The sequence below is a fragment of the Pseudonaja textilis genome, chromosome 2 (genome assembly GCF_049901715.1).
Source record: "Pseudonaja textilis isolate UNSWEBS1 chromosome 2, rPseTex1.2, whole genome shotgun sequence".
NCBI lineage: Eukaryota > Metazoa > Chordata > Lepidosauria > Squamata > Elapidae > Pseudonaja > Pseudonaja textilis.
Window position 1 is genome coordinate 127,067,381 of NC_141991.1, and position 23,003 is coordinate 127,090,383.

The 23,003-nt window shown below is 39.6% G+C and overlaps 1 protein-coding gene across 1 annotated transcript in view; it reads left to right on the forward strand.

The window, feature by feature from the left end:
• Positions 1 to 23,003, forward strand: part of CERS5 (ceramide synthase 5) — a 45,445-nt gene that overhangs the window by 13,087 nt on the left and 9,355 nt on the right. The window contains exons 2-8 of the mRNA XM_087922989.1: positions 4,540 to 4,645; positions 6,299 to 6,429; positions 7,179 to 7,236; positions 7,847 to 7,897; positions 18,594 to 18,686; positions 20,263 to 20,391; positions 21,460 to 21,566. Of these exons, the coding sequence (XP_087779115.1) occupies positions 4,540 to 4,645; positions 6,299 to 6,429; positions 7,179 to 7,236; positions 7,847 to 7,897; positions 18,594 to 18,686; positions 20,263 to 20,391; positions 21,460 to 21,566 (675 nt within the window). The remainder of the gene's footprint in view (positions 1 to 4,539; positions 4,646 to 6,298; positions 6,430 to 7,178; positions 7,237 to 7,846; positions 7,898 to 18,593; positions 18,687 to 20,262; positions 20,392 to 21,459; positions 21,567 to 23,003) is intronic.

Below are 23,003 nucleotides of genomic sequence, written 5' to 3' on the forward strand. Positions count from 1 at the left end.
ATCCAGAAGTGCTGCCATTGTATAAATTTTTAAACAACCACCCAATAGATTTTAGTCATTCAAATATAATAACCAAAAATCCAAAGATCACCAAATAATCCAAATACATGCAAGCTGTTTCTTTTTTGCTTTTTTTTTCACTTTCTCTTCCTGGGGTTACTATTTAGTTGCAAAGTTTCAGTTAAAATGTATCTTTTAGAAGTCTTGTTGAAGTTTTACTTTAGATTATTTTTAATTCCAGGCAGTCTCCTCCCTCTTCCAGACCCTGCCCTTATTCTTTTTCTCTCCCTTCCTGTTTATGAAAAAGAAAGTTTTTAATGTCCAGAAATCTTTATTATCCCTTTGGCATTTTGTTTTATTTTCAGCTTAATTGCCTATTGATGTCAAATCGGATTTTTCCAATTTCTTATTTAAGTCTCTTAGTTGTCAGTATAGGGAAGGAGAGAGAAGAAGAAAAAAAGCCAAACCTTGCCCTTTTCACTTTCCTTCATTGCTTCCGACTCTTCTTTGGGAGTGATGTTATTTTTTTGTAAGTTTAAATTCCAGGGTACCTTGGTTGTTGCTTTTACAATTTAAATTTTACAATTTAACCCGGTCAGCCAAAACTTTCAGTTCTTATCTTCCTCCTGCACATTCTTTTCCGGGCTAATTCTTCTTTGTGGTGGCCATTTCTGACCACTGCTGCAACTACCTTCGGGAAAGGGAGAAATGGCCAGCTGAGGAGGAGAGATACGGCTCTCCTCAACCCTGCTGGCGGTCTCCCCCCTCTTCACCTCTACGGGGTGGCTTAGCCCCAAAACCAGCTGGCTTGGGGCGCTCCAGCGGCGAGCCCAGACAGAAACCACGCACGATCACGGATTTCTGTCTGTTGCCGAAGCCCTTCAAACCGGAAGTCCCCTATATCTCTCCATATCTTTTTATTCTTGCAAATAATATTTGCAAGAATACTGCTTCATACAGGGACTTCCAGGGAAGAAATGATAAACTGAAGTTTAAGGATTTAAATTCTTTTGGATTAAACAGCAAACATGCAATTGGAACTTTGATTTTGGAATGTTATAAGCAGACTACAGATTGAGACAGATTTGAAATAAGATTTTGAAATTAATTATAAAAAACCTTCCCATGTCAAAGAATTCTCCTTTGAATTATTTTTTAAAATCCATAGTAGGACGAGATTTTTAGACAGGAGAGGGAACCAGAAGGAACTTAGGTTACAACTAAAGGAGAATGCTTGAATTTGACTTACAAATAAAGAATGGAGCAAAATAACCTAACCTGAATGATATTTTAGGGCAATGAACCTAGAAGTTAATCTAAAGAAGTCCGAATACCTAACCACTGACAATGAATTGACAGGCTCCATCCACGTGAACGGGCAGGAGCTACCGCGCGCCTCCACCTTCAAGTACCTGGGAACTACTCTTGGGGAAGAAGGCCTACTACAAACTGAGGTGGCAGCCAGGATCAACGCAGCGTGGGGCAAATGGAAGTCCGTCATGGGCGTCCTCTGTGACAAGAAGATGCCGATGCGCCTGAAGGCGAAAATCTATAACTCTGTGGTGCGCCCCGTGGCCATATACGGCGCAGAGTGCTGGCCGACGACCAAAGAAGTCGAAAGCAGACTCCAGATAATGGAGATGCGAATGCTCCGATGGTCGGTAGGCCTCACCCTACTCGACGCGTCAGGAACGAAGAAGTGCGTAGACGGTTCAACGTCGTGCCCATCCCCACGGTCATGAGGCAGTCCCGGCTACGATGGTTCGGCCACGTGAGCCGCGCCAAGGAAGAATCCATCATCAAATCTGCAATGAAGGTGACTGTCGGAGGAGCGAGACCGCGTGGTAGACCTAAGCAACGCTGGATGGACACGATCAAGGCCGATCTAGAGATCGCGAAGGCAGACCCGACATACGTGGTAGACAGAGAGGTGTGGAAGCAGTACTTAAGGACATTAGCGGACCTCGCCAGAGCGCGAGACAAACGCTGAAGAAAAAGAAGAAGAAGAAGAAGAAGAACCTAGAAGTTAATCTTAATAGCAACTACCTCTATAGATAGACTATATTTAAAGGATGTTATAGAAGAGGAACAACTTTTACTGGGCAAGACTGAGGCTAATCTGAAAGGATTTAAAAATGACACATTAAAGAATGATATGGAAAAGGATGCTACATTGGATGGACAAAAGTAACCAATTGATGTCTTAATAATTAAACTAACAAACCAAAAGAGTGACTTGGATAGTTTTTCTATATTGGGATTACAAAAGAAACTTATTAAAAGTTTGAAAGATTTTATGAGAAAGAACAAAACATGAAAAAACCAAGTTCTAGAACACTGTTTGAAAGCTTGAAGGTTCAAATTTTTTAAAAGTAAAAATAAAGAATATAAAGTTGGCTTATTTGATCAAAGTTAAAAATAGACATTTCATTTTTTCTTTCTATTTTTCCTTTTTGTATCTTCTATTTTTTCTTTTTTAGTTTGTAATTTTATCTTTTAATTGCAATTTTTAGTAATACTATAAAAACGATGTACTGCTTCATAGATTAGCGTTTATTCTTTAAGCTTTTCACTGCTCTTTTTTTGAGGATTTTATCAACCCCATCCAGCCACAATTTTCTTGGCCTTCCTCTTCCTCCTTTTTATTTCCCGCATATATTTATTCAGAATTCAGTCCATTGTCTCCATTTAATCAACATATTTCTTCATACTAGTCACTTTTTATCTAACGCATTTTCATTCATTGCCCATTCATATACTTGTTTTAACTCACACACTGCTTAAATAACCTATTATCCACTGCATTCAGTTTATCAGGGAAGATGGAGATTTAATGTATCAGTCATCGGAATGGCTTGTGAAGGGATAACAACACCAAGAATCCTCCAAAAAGAAAGGAGAAAACCAAGCAATGGGTCAGAGAAGCAGAAGAATGTAACTTATATGTCCAATCCTGTTAGTGGGGTTACTTTGCAGTTACTGAATAAATTCCAGGGCCTCACTGTTGATGTTTTTAGACTCCTGGATGAAGAACAACAAGCTTCGGTGATTAAGAAAATCTCTGAAGATTCCGCAAAGGCTCTTGACAAATATTTCTTCCTGTAGATCCATGTGGAAACAAATGACACAGCCTTGAAGACTGATACATTGGACAGAAAGATAAAGTAAACACAGGCAAAAGGGGTATCTTATTTATTCCTCCCTCCAAATAATAGGATTCAGGAAGAAGAATTGGAAATAAACAATTGACTATGATACGGAGATAATGCCCATATAAATAGTTTAGGTTCTTTGATGAAATGCATTTCCGAAATGTGGAACTCCAAGCAAGACAGTCTCTCAAGAAAACTAGAAAGAATATATTTTGGAAAGTGCCCTGTAAATCTTTTTTTTTTTTTTTTGGGGGTTAAAATAACCCTGTGGAGAAAGGGAGGGGGAATGCTGGAAAACAATACAGTGTCAAGAATTGGAAGAATAGGCAAGATATGAAGGCATTAAAAAAGACCTTGTAAGCAGAAGAAGGAATAGTCCAGTTATATCATCCAAAGATTCCCTTGTAATACAAATTCACAGGGGATGGAAAATAAACAAGATCTACATGTCTTAATACAGAGAGACAAGCATGTTTTAGCAGAAATTATTGAAAAGAAGTTGGATGAATTTCATAAGTGGACTACAAGAACTTAATCAAGAAGAAGACAGGACAACAAGGAACAGGCATATATGAAGGAACAGCGCACATCTATATTAACTGCAATCAAAACAACTCTCACTAGCTTGCAATCTATATGTTCAAAAATTAAACGTCCACAATTAGGTTAAATCCAAAACATAATAAGGGCAGCAGTAAGAATTATATCAGTTCCAACTTTACAGTAGCAGAAACAAAGAAGCAGAAACTAAAAGCAGAAAGCAGGATGACATTGGGTATATCCTAGGGAAAGGCTCTCTGGAATGTATTGGAAACTGCAGCAGGAACTAAATGTACAGCTAGACTTGGGCCTTCTGCAGACTATTATAAGGTCTCCTTTAATCCAGATACAATTTTATATTTTAAATGTGCTATATAGTTTTGGATAAACTGCTGCACTTGGACCTTCTCACTATCCGTGGCATTGTTATAAAGCACATTATTTGGAAAGGCTGTTTATGGATTACTCCCCTCTTGCCTATTAAGGAAAACTCTTGTTTTAGAAAGGAATTTTAAAATGGTTGGTTACACTATATATCATTACAGTCATCAAGTAGACAGTGTAATGAATTGAAGGATTATTAATTAATGATTAGGTATAAATGGTGGTTTGTAACATTTCAACCAAATAATTTGGGCTTTAGAAAAGTTATGTTTCATTTTTTAAAATATTTAAAAATAAAACATACTGAAAGTTTAACATTTCAAATTTCATGTGGGTGCGTTCTTAATGTAGCTATTGTTGCGATGTCCAGCATGTAATTGAGAATGTTTAAATGTTCATGTTATCTTTTCACAATATTGGTAATATTTTGTGTATGATTGTTTCTCTGGAATTGGGTTCCCAGGTTTCTTGCCAAGCCTTCTGCTGTGCATGTTGACATTCAAGACAGTGGACCTCGCAGAGCTCAACCCAATGCAATTTTAGAAAAAGTGTTTACATCCATCACTAAAGTAAGTGAGAAGTTAAATTGCTCTGCAGTATTATTTTCAGGGGTGTGATTCTACCAGTTCTTTCCAACTCTGTAGAACCGGTAGCTCCGAAGAGCAGCAGGCATAGAACTGGTTCTGTGTCTGCTGCTGTTTTGGCCCAGCCCCCCGGGCTCTTACCTGACGTTTCTTTCTTGCTTTTTCAACCTCAGCTGCTTTGCACGGCACAGCTGTGGTTGAAAAAGCAGGGGGAAAGGGCTTTTCCAACCACTGCGCGGTTGCACTCAGTACTGCTCAGCTGTCCAGCCAGCTCAACAGGTTGTAAATTACACTCACACGACTTGTGCATGTGTGTGTGACGCTAATAGACAGAACCAGTAGTTATACAAGTTGGATCCCATCCCTGATTATTTTGCATTCTACTTTAGTTCCTTGGGACAATGCTATGGTATAAAATGGTCCAGTATTCTTTTCTTATCGTTGAATTGTTGTAGTATGGAAGAAGTATGTAAACTTTTAATTATTTAAAATTAAGTTGGTGTAAATCATACTTTTATATTTTAATTCATTCCTTTAATGTATTCTTTTGTTTTTGTTACTGCTTATTCCCTGCCCTCCCTTAACCTCAGATTCATATTGTATCTGTATGTTGTAAGAGACCAATAAATATTGGCAGAATTTAATAATTATTTTTAAACCAAGGATCTCTAGTTGCATTAGAGGGGTGGGTGGGTGGGTGGGAAGACAGTAAGTTTTTTGTGTAGGTGTCTTCCTGCTTATGTGGAACCTGCAAATACAGTCAGTGCTTCTTTTGCACTGACTACAGTCGTTATACAGTTTATGCTATATATCATAGCCAGTGCTGCCCTGTATTGTTTTTGCTTAGTAGAGAAATTGTTTACCCAGTACAAGAGACTTGAAACCCACCCAAAAAACAAAAAACCCATACCTCTGCCTGAGCTTTACATCCAGATTTTGCTGAGAAAATTGCAAGTACAATAATCAGAATGATTTACTTAGAGAAGTGTCTGTAATTGTGGAGAAAAGACTTCAATAGTACTGAATATATAGATAGTCCTCGATTTACAACCATTAGTTGGTGCCTGTTCAAAGTTAGAACAGCACCAAAAAAACACCGACTTATGACCATTTTTCACACTTACAACCGTTGCAGCATCCCCGTGATCATGTGATCAAAATTTGGATGCTTGGCAACTGGCTCATATTTATGATGGTTGCAGTGCTCCAGGTCATGTAATCACTTTTTGTGACCACCTAACACACAAAGTCAATGGGAAAGCCATATTCACTTTAAAATTGGGTTACTAACTTAACTATTGCAGTGATTCACTTATTGTGGCAAAAAAGGTCATAAAATAAACAGTTGTTCACTTAACAACTGTCTTGCTTAGCAACAGGAATTTTGGGCTCAATTGTCATGAGTTGTGGACTACCTGTACTTGAACATAGTTGGAATTTTTTCCAGTACATTTGTGCAAGGACTCTGTTTCTCAGACTGAGTATTTCCTGTTCGCCTTTTCTAGCAAAACCTACAGTTCCAGATAATATCCAGCAGGTTGCAGACTGAAAGACAATTGGGCAGAAATAGGAAGAACATATTTTAAAAATTTGATAAGCAAAAAAAGGTCTTTTTATATCTGTTTGATCATCTCCTAGTGTCCAGATGCAAGACGATTAGAAGGTTTGTCAAAACAACTAGATTGGGATGTCCGAAAAATCCAGCGCTGGTTTCGTCACCGGAGGAACCAGGATAAACCAAACACTTTTACAAAGTTCTGTGAGAGCATGTAGGTTTGTGTAGAATTCAAATCATAGTGTTTCAATTCTTTATTTTAGAAGTGAATATCAAACAGAATTTCAGGCTTTAGATTAGTAATGCATAGTATAAAAATAATATCCTTATAATATACCAGTAGGAATACCTAGAGTGGTAAAGATCTGCTCAACAGAAAGAACTGTTGACACAATCCTATATCTAGATCTCTTTCACATTGTCCAAACTGTGTATTTCTTAGTTAATGCTATCTCTTCTGAGTTATTCAGTAGAATTTACAGTTATAAAAGCACCTATCTATTTCTTTGCAGGATTTGTGTCTTTTATCAAGTTGCCTTTTACTGTCTGAGGTTATTTTCCTAAGCATTCACTTGACTTTTTTATAGACTCTTGTCTCTTTTCTTTCCTACTTAAATTTATTTTCTTACTTTTTTAATGCATGGCTTATATCACTATAGTATCTGAGCATTTTGCCTTCCTGCCTGCTACCTCTATGGCTTCTGCCTCTCTTCCTCAATGACTACTTCCCCAAGATATATACCATAGGTGAGTGGGACTCTTATTTGACCTCCATCTTCTATGCACTATGGAAAGCTGTTTAATAAATAATACAGTTTTTCAAAAGTTGAAGACATTTTGCATCTAAAATTTTGATTGGGCAAATATTTTCTCTTAGAATGAAGATTTACTTTCTTATAAGATGTTTTTGGCTCTTATTGGATCAATATTTGTATGCCATATATTGTTGTTTTTTAATTCCAGGTGGAGGTTTACATTTTATTTATGTATTTTTATATATGGACTCAGATTTCTTTGGTCGGTGAGTATGTTGGACAATCTTCAAGTTATGCTGAATTAAATGATAATAATTTCATTGCAGGAGTTGGTGCTTGGTGCTTTTCTCTAGTGTTTTTATTTAATTGTCTTAACAGAACTGGAAAAGTAGCTTTCAGTTATGCTTTGTCATAGAAATGCATTTATATTTTTTATTATAGAACCAGAAGGACTTGTTTGATATTTGCAATACATTATTCCCTACAGATCTATAGCACTCAAGCATATAAATTTCCCAGTGTCTTGTATGAATGTATCTGCATGTAATTCAGTTATTAAAGTATTATACTTATATATTACTTTTTGGTGGCTTAAAGAAAATGCTGAGATTAGATATAATTTATCATATAAATATATTAAAATTTGATGAAAATGTGCTATTATGGGAGATGTCATATCATTAAAATCTAATGTTTGTTGATAGGGTTGTATGGATAATTTTAAGGAAACAAGTAACTGAATATTTAAGTATAAGAAAAACCTTCCAATCTGAGTTAAACTAAGTAATCAAAATATCTTTCTGAAGCAACCATTTAGACAATAAAATTATGCTGATAAGAGCGCTCTGTATTACTCTATTTTTCTTTTTATTGTAGTCACCCTGGTTTTGGGATGTACGACAATGCTGGTATAATTATCCTTATCAGGTATCCATTTTCTTTAATAATATTTGTAGCAATGCTAATGTAGTAATGCTAATTTAATGTTTTTATATTGTTTTTATGGTGTTGTAAATTGTTGTACTCACATGATCGTGAGATGGGTGACATATAAATTAAATTAATACATAAATGCTGCTATAGGATAATTTGGTTTAGGTGCTATGGAGTTTGTGCTGACTATAAATACATTATTTCCAACCTTTTTTTTCCTAATAAAATTCTGAGCTAGCACTGTGTCACTGCAGCATTGATAGAGATAGTGAGCTTCATGATTAAAAAGATTTAACAAACCACCTATATTCATTTGCAAGATTTGTAGTTGCTGCTACTCCATTAAGTAGGGTATCATAAAGTATTACAGTATACCATGATGCTTGGGCACATTAATTTGGACATATTTAATTTTAAAATACATCTGGCTTATTATAGCAATAATTACAATAAATCTTTGGCTCAATACATCTTTTTAATTATTTCATTATTTTTTATTAATGAACTGTAGCAACACCAAAAATAAAGGTACATCAGTGATTCTATAGTGAAAAAGTGACATACATTACTGTGATTAAACTGAGCATAAATGAAGAAAAAGTAACTCCGTGTATGGTAGTCCTCAGTTAACAACCATTCGTTCAGTGACTGACAATATAATCCTGCTGACTGCAGTTGCAACCATTGCCGCATCTCCATGATGATGTGATCGCAATTTGGGAGCTTTTAACAGGGTGGCAATTGTGATGGGTGGCAGTGTCTTATAGACACATGTATGCCATTTGCGATCTTTACTGCTGATTTCTAATAAGCAAAGTCAAGAGAAAGCCAGCAGGAAATAGCAAATAATCGCAAATAAACTTTGACATTGCAAAGTTTAACAGCTTTTCGCGATTCGCTTAATTGGAACTGCTGCTGTAAGTTGGCACTTTATGGCAGCATTTCTTTGTAATGGAGTTTTTATTTTATTTATTTTATTTATTTTGTCAAGTGATTATAAGATAACAGGTATTTATTTTATTTATTTTGTCAAGTGATTATAAGATAACAGGTATAAGTATATACATAGTTATCAATACATGAAATGGATACATATAAAAGAAACAATAGGACAGGGACGGTAGGCGCGTTGTTGCACTTATGCTCGCCCCCTACAGACCTCTTAGGAAAGGGGTGAGGTCAATAGTAGATAGTTTAAGGTTAAAGTTTTTGGGGTTTGGAGAAGAAACCACAGAGTCAGGTAGAGTATTCCAGACATTGACCACTCTGTTGCTGAAATCGTATTTCCTGCTGTCAAGTTTGGTGTGGTTTACCTTGTGTTTGTATCTATTGTGTGCTCTTGTATTGTTGTGGTTGAAGCTGAAGTATTCATTGACAGGTAGGACATTGCAATATATAATTTTATATACTGTACTTAGATTGAACCGAAGGTGGCGTAGTTCTAGGTTTTCTAGGTCTAGAATTTCAAGTCTGGTGGCATAAGGTATTCTGCAACGATTAGAGGAGTGGAGAACTCTTCTTGTGAAATATTTCTGGACTTTCTCAACTGTATTAATATCAGATACATAAAGCGGGTTCCATATTGATGAGCTGTATTCAAGTATAGGTCTAGCAAATGTTTTGTATGCTCTAGTTAATAGTGTGATATTACCAGAGAAAAAGCTACGTAGGATTAGGTTAACAACTCTTAATGCCTTTTTGGCTATGTAGTTACAATGGGCTCTAGCACTTAGATCATTAGAAATGAATACTCCAAGGTCCTTGACAGAATTTGGATCATCAACAAGGTCTTGACTATTCTCCTTAGAGATGATCGGATCATCCAGAGAGCGGGTTGAGCTTCAGTCCCTGCAGTTGTAGGCTGAGCTTGATTTTTGAGGAATGCTCCTCCCACCATCACGTGGCTCCAGCGTAGCGTTCCCCAGTTTTGCTCAGCCTCGTGTGAGACTAGGCAGTAACTAGTGTTTGTCCTTGGCCGTTTCAAGAATTTCTTCGCTGATCCATTTTCTCCATTTCTTTTCAGGTTGTATTATTTTACTGTTTAATTTCTTAGCCCTGTGCAGTGGTCCGGACTTCTAAATTCCCCTGGGGAGCGTGGCTTGCTTGCCCCTGTGGGTGGCAAGGGGAGGGCTGGCAGTGTCTTCACGCCACCCCCCCACTCCTTTTTGTATTGCCTAGCCCCTGCCGTCTTCCTCTTTCAGAGCTCTCCTTGCGATTTTGCCTTAAGCTTTCTTTTCACTCCGTTCCCACCCCCCCCACCGAACGCCGTTTGTTTTTCTTTCTTTGGCTTACCGGAGGAGGTTTTTTCCCTCTTCTCTCCCGCCCTCTCCCATTGTGAACCTTGCTGGTCCCTAGGGAGCCTTCCTTCCTTGCGCTGCTGAGAGGCACCATCGTCTTTGTTGCAGGCGGCCGCCATTTTAGCGCCACCTTGTGGTCGGGCACCATTCTGGTTTTTTGGGGTTTTTTTAGTTTATCGAACGCTGCGGTGTTTTTTTTCCTGGCCAGTAGCAGGACCCATAGGCCTGCTCAGAGCCCGAACTTGCTTCTGATCCCAGCCGCTCTGAGTGGAAGCTAATCCCCAACTCTAAATGCTGATCTCCCGCAGCCTGCCTCAGCCAGCGTAGCACTCTCAGCACACCACTTCCGCCCAGTTTGTTGTCTGGGAAGGCAGTCGGTCTAGGCCTGCAATCTCCAAGGCCTCTGGCGTTCATTAGGCGATTGGACCAAAAAATTCTTTTTCCCATATAAATAAATAAATATAAATATAAATATAAATATAAATATAAATAAATAAATATATATATATATATATATATATATATATATATATATATATATATATATATATATATATATGAAAAAGAAAAAGAACAGGAACGGAGAGCAAGGGAAAGAGGAAGTAGATATATACACACATATATAATAATAATAATAATAATAATAATAATAATAATAATAATAATAATAATAATAATAATAATAATAATAATAATATAAATAAAATAAAAATACAACAGAAGCAAAGGGGGGCGGAAAGAATCTTGCTAGGGCTCCCAGCCTTTGTCGTAGGTGCACCCCTAGGAGTGTCTACCGCCTCTTATAGATTATTGTCTTTTTCAATTATCCTTGAAATGGCAGAGGGCAATCCTTCAAAGGGCCTCTCCTTGAAGGCCAAGTCCGAAACCCACCATCTGCGCAGGCAGGCTAAGTATACCTCCAAAACCTCCCAAAGGGATGCTTTAAGACGTCATAAGGCATTAGAAAAAGAATTTGATAGGCGCACCAGACAAGTAGGCTCAGTGCCTCCAGTACTTCCACCTTCCACTCCCTCTTCCTCCACTCAACCCCCACCTCCTTTAGTCCATTCCTCCCTATCCAGGTGCAGCTCAACCTCCCAAGGTCAACAGGCTCCTAGAACACCAGCCGGACGAACTCCAGAGGCCACCTTCACACCTACAGCTGCCGGTTTACGCCAAGAGGAACCACTCATACAAGAGGTTCCAGAGCAATTGAGAGCCTGGATGGAGTTGGCTATCCGCCAAGGCATTGTGGAAGGACTCCAACAGATTGTTAGGCCAGGCTTCCACCCGTTGGCCCCCGAATCTGAATCTCACTCGGTGAGATCCCTCCCTCTCAGACCGGAACCACTTCAGGATCAGGTACCCCCTCAGGGGGAGGTTCCCCCTTCAGTCGGGGAGGAGGAAGGGGAGGCGAAAGGGGGTTTGGACCCATTCAGGGAGGAAGAGGAGCAGTTCGATTTGGGGTCTGTAGAGTACAACGAGCCCCTCTCGGACGTGGAGCCATCAGAGGCAGAGATGTCTGAGGATGAGGGTCTCACTCCCGACCAACCAACCTTCATAGGGCTATTCAAGCCCCAATTATTCAAGTCCCTCCTGTACAAGGCCAGGAATATTTCTGGGCTAAAATCCCAGACCTCCCCTGATCCCTCTCCCCTGGACTCGGAGAGCCCAGAGGACTCCATTTTCAAACAGCCAGTTGTGGAGGCAGAGGTCATTCCCACCCACCCCCATCTTCCTTGACCTGGTGTCCAAACAATTGGCTTCGTCTACGGCCCCCCAGCCCCATCAACCCACGATAAGAAATTCTTCAGTTTGGATCCAGACCTTTCCAACTTATTGGGCACCCTGGAGGTCGATGAGCCAATTGTGGGTCTGGCCTCTTCCTCCACCCTCATCGACCCCTTAGAGGCCTTGAAGCCGGACGACAAGCGGGCCAAATTGGCTCTACGCCGAGCTCACCAATCAGATGCCTGGGCCATTAAATCGGCCACGGCCGCCTCATTCTTTACCAGGTCCTCCATCCGCTGGCTCCGCCAGCTCAAGCAGCATGTCCCAATTTCCAGTGTCCGAGCTCATCAGGACATAGCCAAGATTACAGCCGCAGTCGAGTTCTCAGCCGACGCCACCTTCCACTCTGTCAAATTTTCTACCAGAGCTATCTCCTCCCATGTCGCTGCCCGCCATCTGCTTTGGTTAAAGCATTGGCAGGCAGACCTCAAAAATAAAGTTAAATTGGCTTCCGCTCCTCTCGTGGGCAGTAAGCTGTTTGGCCCATCTTTGGACCCCCTATTAGTGGAAGGGCGGAACAAGAAGAAATTTCTTCCTCCCCTCACCCGGAAATCAAAGCCCAGGTCCCTCCAGCCCTTTTGGAGAGCTCCCTTTCGTCCCTATTTCCAAACTCCCTTCCCACCAAGGCACCAAAGCCCCCCCCTTTTGGGTCGGGCCAGCCTCAAGACAGGACCGACCCTTTGGACAGAAGCAGAAGGGGCGGTGGCTTTAAAAGGCCTTTTCGAGGCTCCGGTAGCCGGCCCTTCAGGCGTTCCAGATAGACCACAAGATTTCATCCCCATTGGCAGTCGCCTTCAGGCATTCGCCAACCAGTGGGACTCCTCCACCTCTGACGCCTGGGTTAAGGACACCATCAGGTTTGGCCTTGCCCTCGAATTTCAATCTACCCCTCCCCCCCGATTTTTTCATGCCATGCCCCCTTCCCAAGAACCACACCGTCTCAAAGAGGACAGGGATTCTATTCCCACCTATTCGTGGTCCCCAAACACTCGGGGGGATTGAGAGCGATTTTGGATTTAAAACGGCTTAACCGCCACCTTGTATACCACAAATTCAAGATGAACACGTTGCAATCCATACTGCTGGGTGTTAGGCAGGGAGACTGGTTGTTGTCCATTGACCTCTCAGAGGCATACCTACACATCCCAATCCAACCCTCCCATTACAAATATCTGTGCTTCTACTACAATAACCCCACTTCCAATACATATCTCTCCCATTCGGGTTAGCCTCAGCCCCCAGGACCTTCACCAAGGTCCTGGCCGCTCTAGCTGCCCACCTCAGAACCCTCCCAGTGCGCCTCCATTGCTACCTGGATGATATCCTCATCCTATCCCCTTCCAGGGACCAAGCAGTGAGGGATACCCGTATCACCCTAACATCCCTCCAGGAACATGGGTTCCTCATCAATTGGAAGAAAAGCCAATTATCCCCATCTACCAGGATAACCCACCTGGGAACGGTAATCGACACTCTGAAAGGGAAGGTGTTCCTATCTCCAGAGAGAATCCTCAGCGTCCAGAAATTGGTCAGAAACATCAGACACCTTAAGAGGGTTTCCCTTCTAGAACTATCCCAATTACTGGGTAAAATGATATCTTGTCTTTCCATTATTCCCTGGGCCCGTTTCTACTCCAGATCCCTCCAGTGGTTCCTGCTCCCGTATCAAAGGACCGGATCAAGCAATTCAAAACGCAAGGTCAGGGTCTCACCAAGGGTGCTTACATCCCTCCTTTGGTGGAGCAGAGCATCTATCAACAACAGAGCATCTATCACCAACAGAGGCAGAGCATCTGCCTCCTCAAGGAGCCCCCAAGACTCACTGTTACCACAGACGCCAGTCTGTCCGGATGGGGCGCTCACCTACAGTCCCTTACAGCACAGGGCAGATGGTCAGCGACAGAGACACAGTGCAACATAAACTGGTTGGAGCTTTGCACCGTTCATCTGGCCCTCCGCAGTTTCCTCCCCCAGGTACGCGGCCGCCACGTTCTCATCCTCACCGACAACATCACGGCCAAAGCCCACATCAACAAACGGGGGCACTCAATCATCACGCCTTATGAGGGAGGCCGAACGTCTCTGTCGGTGGGCAGAGACCCACCTCCTTTCCCTCAGGGTGGACCACATCTCGGGTATATCCAACACCCAAGCAGACTGGTTGAGCAGGGCCACCATAGATCAGTCGGAGTGGCGTCTCCACCCATCCCTGTTCAGGGAGGCAACATCCATCTTTGGTCCACCAGTAGTAGACCTGTTCGCCTCCCCCCTCAATACCCAACTTCCAAGGTTCATTTCAAGATTCCCTTCCCCAAGAGCGGAGGACCACAATGCCCTTTGGTGTCCGTGGCCCCCCGGCCTCCTTTATGCCTTTCCTCCTTTAGCGCTGGTGCCCCTGGTCCTTCAGAAGGTACTTCACGAGAAGGCGGAACTGCTTCTCGTGGCCCCTTATTGGCCCCGTCGCCCCTGGTTCGCGGACCTCCACAGCCTATCAGTAGCTCCTCCCTGGAGGATTCCAGGAGACAGAATCTCCCTGTCTCAAGGTCCCCTCCTCCACCTGAACCTCCAATGGCTTCAACTAGCCGTATGGAGGTTGAGTGGCAACGCTTGAAGAGAGAAAACCTCTCTAATAAGGTCATTGATACCATTTTAGCAGCCAGGCGACCCTCTTCCACAAGGATTTACAACGCCACTTGGACCAGTTTCCGTAAATGGTGTATCAAGCTCCTTATTGACCCAACTGCCCCCTCCATTGCCCAAGTACTTGACTTTCTCCAGGAGGGCCTCAGCAAGGTTGTCCCCCAATACACTGAGACGGCAGGTAGCAGCCTTGTCCACAGTCATCTCCTGTAAGGAAGTTAGTTCCCTCTCTCACCATCCCCGTATTCGAACCTTTCTGAAAGGAGCCACAAATTTACGTCCTCCGCCCCTTCACCGGTACCCAACCTGGGACCTCAATAAGGTCCTTACTTCCCTCACAAGGCCACCCTTCGAACCCTTAAGGGAGGTTTCTCTTCAGTTCCTCTCCTACAAAGTAGTTTTCTTAGTAGCGATCACATCAGCCCGTAGGATATCAGAGATCGCTGCACTGTCCGTTAGGGAAGACCTCTGCGTATTCCATCCCGACAGGGTGGTCCTCCGGCTTGACCCTTCTTTCTTGCCCAAGATTAATTCGGTTTTTCACAGGGCTCAGGAACTTATCCTCCCCAATTTCTGCCCCAGGCCAACTCATGAAAAGGAGAGACTATGGCACACTTTGGACGTCAGGCGTGCCTTGCGGATTTACATTAAACGTACTGAGACCTTCCATAAGTCCGAGGCCCTGTTTATCTCCTTCCAACCAAAGTCACAGGGACTCCCAAGTTCCTCCAAGGGCGGCCATTGCCAAAGCATATCAGGCTCAGGCCCTCCAGGTGCCCAGGGGTATCACAGCTCACTCCACTGGGAGCGCGGCAACTTCAGCTGCCTGGGCTACCCAGGCTCCAATAATCGACATTTGCCAGGCAGCTACATGGGCCTCCCCTTCACCCTTCATTAGACACTACAGGATTGACAGGTATGCCTCAGCTGAGGCTTCTTTCGGTAGAAGGGTTCTTCCCGAGGGGACTACAGACCAGACAGCGACCCTCCCGTAGGACAGGCCCAGCTTTGGTATGTCCCACTCTCTGGATGATCCTCGCAGCTCTAAGGAGAATGGGCGTTGGTTCTTACCTGACACGCCATTTCTCTTTGAGCTGAGAGGATCATCCAGCCCCTCCCTTATCTTTCACTGTCTGGTGGGGACTTGTTACAGCCAATGAACTGTTAGCTTGTTAGGATGAGAGCACGGCTTTTGTTTCCTCTCGTCTACGCAAAACTGTGGAACGCTACACTGGAGTTACATGATGGTGGGAGGAGCGTTCCTCAAAAATCAAGCTCAGCCTACAACTGCAGAGACTGAAGCTCCACCCGCTCTCTGGATGATCCTCTCAGCTCAAAGAGAAATGGCGTGTCAGGTAAGAACCAACGCCCATTCAGCTTGTATTTTATTTTCTGATTTTTTTTTGGCAATATGTAAGAAAGAGCATTTATTTGTTGAGATTTGAAGTTGCCATTTGTTTGACCATTCTGATACATAGTTGAGGTCTTTTTGAAGGGTAGAAGAGTTGCCAAGGACCATCTGTAATGAAAGGAGGGGAAGGAGATCCATGTCGTCTCAATGTAAATTTAATTCAATCCTGAAATATACCTTTAAATCCAGACAATGTTGAAATGAATTACTCCCGTCTTCTAATTTTAAAATTAGAATTTTTAAAAAAAATTCAAAAAGATTTGTTGTTGTACAGCCGCAGCTTCCTTTTAGTTTTATGTTATGGTGTACTGTATGTTAACATGCTGCTGGGAAAAACACAGTGGTTAAAGATGTAAATGTGATACTGAATTATACTCCTAGTATAATTAATGGAGTTTGAAATTTTATGAAGAGCTTTGACTTCATTGAGCCTGGAACTCAGCAAAGAGAACAGTTCTATGTAAGGATTGGATATCTGGTTTAATACATCTTGGTTTAATATTGGGCACACATTTCTTATCCAGATTCCCTAACCATTTAATAACTCACTCATAAAATGGAAGGGCTTTCCACTGAGTTAAGGATCCATTAAATTGAAGTTTTACTGCGGATAGTTGTATCAATTTGATCATTGTGCAAATAACGCAAATGAACACAAATGATATACATTTGGATTTAATGGAACTGCCTCCTCTCCCTGAATGGTTCATTAAATTAGAGGAAATAGAAGCAGACAGCCATCTGGATTCTTTCACAGAATTGAATATGATGGCATAAAAGTCCACTTCCAGACCAGTGGATTTGGTGTTGCATTATTTTAAGTAGCAGAGATAATTCAGTGGGAAAAACTCTAGAATATATTTTCCCTAATGTAGTGTAGGCATGCTTATTACAATAAGAGTGGATGGAAGACTGTTTTCAGTTCCCATCAATCACTCAATCAACCCATTTAAACATTGTGCAGAAGAATTTCAAGAGAATATTACAATATTGATGTTGAATGTTTCTTTGATATTTTCTTTTTAAAATATATTTTGAAAGGGAATACTCACCCATCCGAAGCAAACACAGGACATTAATATGCCTCTTTTCATGGTCCTCAGTTAAATGAAACAAGTATTGTTAATTACTAGCCAGGCGTGTTGTGTTTAACAAGCTAAGGAAGATATGCAAGTGCATTCTTTCCTCCAACCATTCTCCTGTTACTCTTCCATCTCCTATTCCTTCATTGCCTTGGAGATGGTTGAGTTCATTTTTCTGGACATCCTTTTGCTCCCTATTCAGCATTGAAGCACATATTTCAGGGATGAAGATAAATAAGTGCTTCCTTCCACTTCGTTTGAGTTAGTTCTGAAAGGGGTAAATGCTCTCTACAGAACTTTTGCTGATATGAGCAAACTTGTCCTCAACTCTAACCTAGAAGATCCCAGAAATCAGGAGAAGGTGGTAAAGGGTTAGTTTATGATGTACTGCACATGTACATCATAAACCAACGGCAGCATTGTTGCATAAGCCATCTGCTGAGAAAGACAGCTACACCCCACGTCTGAGGTCATGGAGCCAATGGAACATGTCAGCTCATGTGGGTGGAAGTGGACAAGGACTTGCCCAAAAGAGGGTCTAAGCACCCTAGGGAGGGGAGAGGGGGTCACCAAGGTGAGCAGTCTACTCTGCCTGAATGCCGACCTGAGTGGGTTGGCCTGCAGAGTCCACAGTTGATCAGGTGGGTGGTGAAGTTAAAAAAAAAAAAAGTTGAGCCACACGCATGCTCACATCGCTCCTGAATACCCCCAGAGAGGTTTTCAGTGGGGAAATGCCCTACCACCACCAGGAGAACGCCCACTTGGTCAACCCCTCGCTATGAGGGACAAGAGGAAGCCAAGGATAACCGCATGTTTTTTATGCTTGTTGTGAACAAAATGGACTTATTACAGCCTCTAGGAACTTAACCCATTTGTAAGTAGAGCAACGTCTCTATTGCCATGCCCATCCTGTATCCTGAAGTTCTGTGGGGAAGGCATTGGAAAGATCATTTTTCATCTGCTCGCCAAGAGCTGTTAATAGGAAAGAAGATGCTGCTTTACTTTCCTGCTTTTGCCATCTATCACGTAGATATAATTTCTTACATCTTAATATCATTTCAGAAGAATATTATGGTTGTGATCAGATCTCCCACTAAAAACTGATAGCAATTTTTGCATAGATAAGGATACTTTGCACAAAGTAAATAGCTTTCTAATTTGAAAATATAATAAATAAAGCTTAGGTTTATAAAATTTTACCTTAATGGAGATTTTATTTTATTTAGTTTTATCTCACTTTTATTATTTTTATAAATAAACCAAGATGGTGAACACACTTAATATTCTTTCCTCCTATTTTTTTCTGCAACAACCCTGAGACAATAACTAATTCAAAATTACCTTGCTGGTTTTTCATGCCTAAAGTGGGATTAGAATTCAGTTTCCTGGTTTCTGGCTTGATGCCTTAAATACTGGATCGAAGTATGTTGGATGAGCCATGTAAACAAGATTACTTTTCTGTTTTTCAGCCCATAACACCTGACATTTATTACTATTATGTCTTCGAACTGGCCCATTACTTGTCTCTTATGTATTCACAGTTTACTGATATTAAGCGAAAGGTAAGAAACAAGGTTTTTTTTAAGCGCCTATAGGAATCCTTTTTAGTTAGTTGGGTTTTAAAAAAATTGCCCCTAATAATAGAAATACAACTGTTTGTCCTTGATTAAATATTAAAGCAGATTACACCACAAGTCAGAAGGTTAAAATATCTTAATTTGGCTAAAGCAGTAATTCTGAAAGTTATATATGGAGTATTCAGCTGTAGACCAAATAAATTACTTGTTTTTCAGAAAAATGTCCACTAGATGTTTTAATTTAAAAAAAATATATATTCAATAAGTTGAAATCAGTGAGGTTGATTTAAGCAAAGTGTTGTAGAATTTGTGTTTCTTATTCTTTAGCATTACTAAAATTGCAAGGATTGTGAGCAACCTGCCTTCTTCAGAAGGACTTTCTAATGTTGGATGCTTATTTCAGGACAAACTTAATGGAAGGCTATCCAACATTCATACAAACTCCTCAAGTAAGATTGGTGGGCTCTTAAAGGAAGAACAGTTCTGCTTCCACAGAAGGTTTTCTTCCATAAAATGACATGCTGCCCTGTTCAAATTAACTGCCTTGAAAAAGGGAAAATAATTATAGTCTGGAATTAGAATTGTGTTGTGACTCCTTGCAGCAGAGAAACTGTCTTTTTTTTTTCAATGAGATGCATAGATAATTTGGATAGTATTGATAGTTTTGAATCTTAAATTTCATTTAGATTTTGTGTATTGTATACGCTTTTGTGTGAGCATATACATCAGTTCATTAATAATGAAGTTGTCTGAACTGCATTTATCAGTCTCTAGGGCTCACAATATAACCTTACAGGATTAGGCCAGTAATTTCTTCTAACAACCGGTTCTCTGAACTGCTTAGAATGTTAACAACCGGTTCTAGCGAATAGGTGTGAACTGGTAGAATCCCACCCCTGCCAGGCACCCTAAAGAACATATGTTTTCATTGTATCTATTTCAAATGGATGGAGCAAAATTCTTTGAGGTTGATTTTATAATTAGATTATACAATCTTTGTAATTGTATTTTTAATTGCTTCTATCTTTTATCTTTTTATGGTTTGTAAGCTGCTCATGGTTGCCTTATCAGCGAGAGAGGCAGCATATAAATATAGCAAATAAAGAACTAAATAATTGTAATACAATGGTAAGAGGAGGGAAGAAAGGGATGGAAATAGGATTACTATAGAAGTAAAATGACAGAATTATTAGGGCCATAAATAAATTACATAATCCTGTGCTACTTAAAAGTCATTATTTTCTCCACAAAATACTAATGAGCTTTGAAAACTTAATCAAGCTTTGGAAACTAGTTGGGGTTTCTGTCATACCTTTGAAGAGTCATGAGCTCTCTGAGAAGGAAACAGCATAGTTTCTTAAGAGCACAATGGGTAGCTGAAGATTTGGAAACCTACTCTTAGTAATTAGTTTTAACTTGAAAATATATTTGCGTGCCATTAAGCAGTTAGCATTCCATGAAAGTTTTTCACACTTGGGTTATTCTGAATGCTTCTTTTTATCAGAGTACATTAATTTCTTGATCATTATAGTTATTTCTATCTTGTTTCCTCTCAATTTAGGATTTCTTCCTGATGTTTGTCCATCATGTGGCTGCTGTTGTACTCCTTATCTGCTCCTACATAAACAAAATGGTCCGAATAGGTACTTTGGTCATATGTCTCCACGATTCAGGAGATATATTATTAGAAGTGAGTACTCTGGATTTTATTATTTAATACTATAATTCAGTATACAGTACTGATTTCCTTACCATCAATTTTTGTGGGATTTTTTCCCCTCACACACACAAAAAGATTACAACAATGTGTTATACTATGTATACATAGCATGATGATTTGTAAGTAGTCCGTTTAAGGCAACAAGCTGTTTCTTAAAACCAGGCCCTTTAAAAATCATTTGTGAATGGCCCAGGCTAGAAAACCAGAGATCATGAGTTCAGGTGCTATTTTAGCCATGAAGGCCAGCTGGGTGATCTTGAGCCAGTGACTTTCTTTCAGTCCAACCCATCTCACAGGATTGTTGCTCTGGGGAAAATAGAAGGAAGATGTATTGGATATGTTCATTGCTTTGGGTGGTTTGTAAAAATAATAAGCATGGAATACAAATAGATAGTCATCTAAACATGCTTGGATGATCCTTCATGTAGATCACTATTAACAGCAAACACTTTGATACATAAAAGAGCATTTGTTTGGAATATATACTGTCACTACAAGTAGTTCTCATTTAGCCACTGCTTAATTTAACAGCTGTTTGCAGTGATGAAAAGGCAATTATGGCCTTTGCAGGTCTATAAAGCAAAAGAAAGCTGAATTAAAATGATAAGCACAGTTACGCTTTCACTTAATGACCAAATAGCAAGTCCCAATTATGTTTGCTAAACAACACTTGCCTGTACTTGTAACTGATGCTGACTGATATTATTGGATAACACCAGGCCTGAAGCTTCTCAATTTAAGAGGCTGTTATTTGAAAGTTCTTGATCTTTGCCATAGTCATTTTCTATTAGTTCTTTCTGAACTTTTATTTTGAAAATAAAGAATATTATTGTATTGTTTCTTCATTGGGCCAAAATCAGATTCATAGTTACTTTTTATTATTAATATAATATAATATAATATAATATAATATAATAATAATAACAACAATAACAACAGCAACAATAATAATATCGCAGTCAGTATAATCTGTTGTCTAAATGATAATTATGTTAGATGGGCAGCTAGAGTTGTTTTAATGCTTTCTGTTTTTCCAAGCTTGCAAAATTGTTCAACTATGCGAAGTATCAGCGACTCTGTGATGCCACCTTTGTATTATTTGGTGTGGTGTTTCTTATTACCCGCTTGGGGATTTTTCCTATTTGGTAAGTATGATGAGGGACATCCAGCTGTAAATGTTATACATTGGAAAGATCAAGCCAGTGGTTTGGTAGAGACTTAATAGTGCAGTGTTCTCAGAGATAGAAATAGAATACAGGTAATTTAATTGTATAAGTTTTATTTATGAAATATAACAAACAGAAAAATATGTCAATGGTTCAATTAAAATTTTACTTAATGATCCTGAAAATAAACTAAACTTTTAAGGGAAAATATATTAAAATCCACAAATATTCATAAAAATTGGTCTAGTAATATTAAATCAAAGCTATATAGAAAGTTGTCTTCTCAGTTTTCGAATGTAAAAGCATTTCAAACATTAAACAAGAATACATCTCTTAACTTCGGTTTTTAACATCAGTGTAAAATTATTTCCATCAACATAGGATAATTCTCTCTATTGAACCCTAAGCTTGATAAATCTAAAGTTCTTCACAAAATGTTGAATTCCATAATTTTTGGAGTATAATTCAGCATCACATATATAACTATGTCCCCCCCCCCTCCCCGGGGTTTATTGTACATACATATAGGCAAACATACATTTATTTAGGACCAGAAGAGAGTCAAGGAAAAACATGGCCAAGTCATGTGGGTCAAAAGTCATCAAATATCTTACAGTGTCAAAACAGAAACTCACTTAAAAAAAAATGAGGAGTATAATAAACACAAAGTTTTCTGAGAAATTGATTTCAAGTCTTAGTCACAAGAAGTCCTATTTTACATTTTTTGAAAATTGACACCATTGGTTTTGGAACTGAATATTCCAATCCCTTATTCCACATATCATAAACATTACTAATATTATATTTTCATCATTTACTGAAAATTATAATAGCTTTATACTATTACCCAGGGGCATGTAGGATCTGTGAAGTTTACTAATTCCTTTTTTCCCCCTCAAAAGTTTATTTTTTACATTTCATGAATTGTCTCTTTTAGTGAACAGTTTGGTTCCAGATTTTTACATTTCCACACAAACATGAATTTCATATTCAGTTTCATATTATATCGTTACATATATTTTCTATTCATATCTTAATTTTTCCATTTTTCTTCAAATATTCTGTTATCTTCTTGATACAGATTCTTTATACAATATTTAAAGTTATATATTCATTTCATGTATCATTACAGTTATAAATTATATAAATTTTATCTAATATTCATACTTATTCCATATATTTCTATTCATGTCTTAACCTTTTCTATTTTTCTTAAATTATTCTCTTTTTAATACAAATTTCTTTATACAATTTTTAAATTCTTATTTCTATTTCAGTACTCCTTGTACTTATATTTATCTCTGTCATATTTGTAAATTCATTGCATATTCTTGATTAATTATTCAAAAAATTGCATTATAACTCTAATAATTAATAAATTCAAAAGCCTTTAATTACTAATTTGAGTGTGCCACC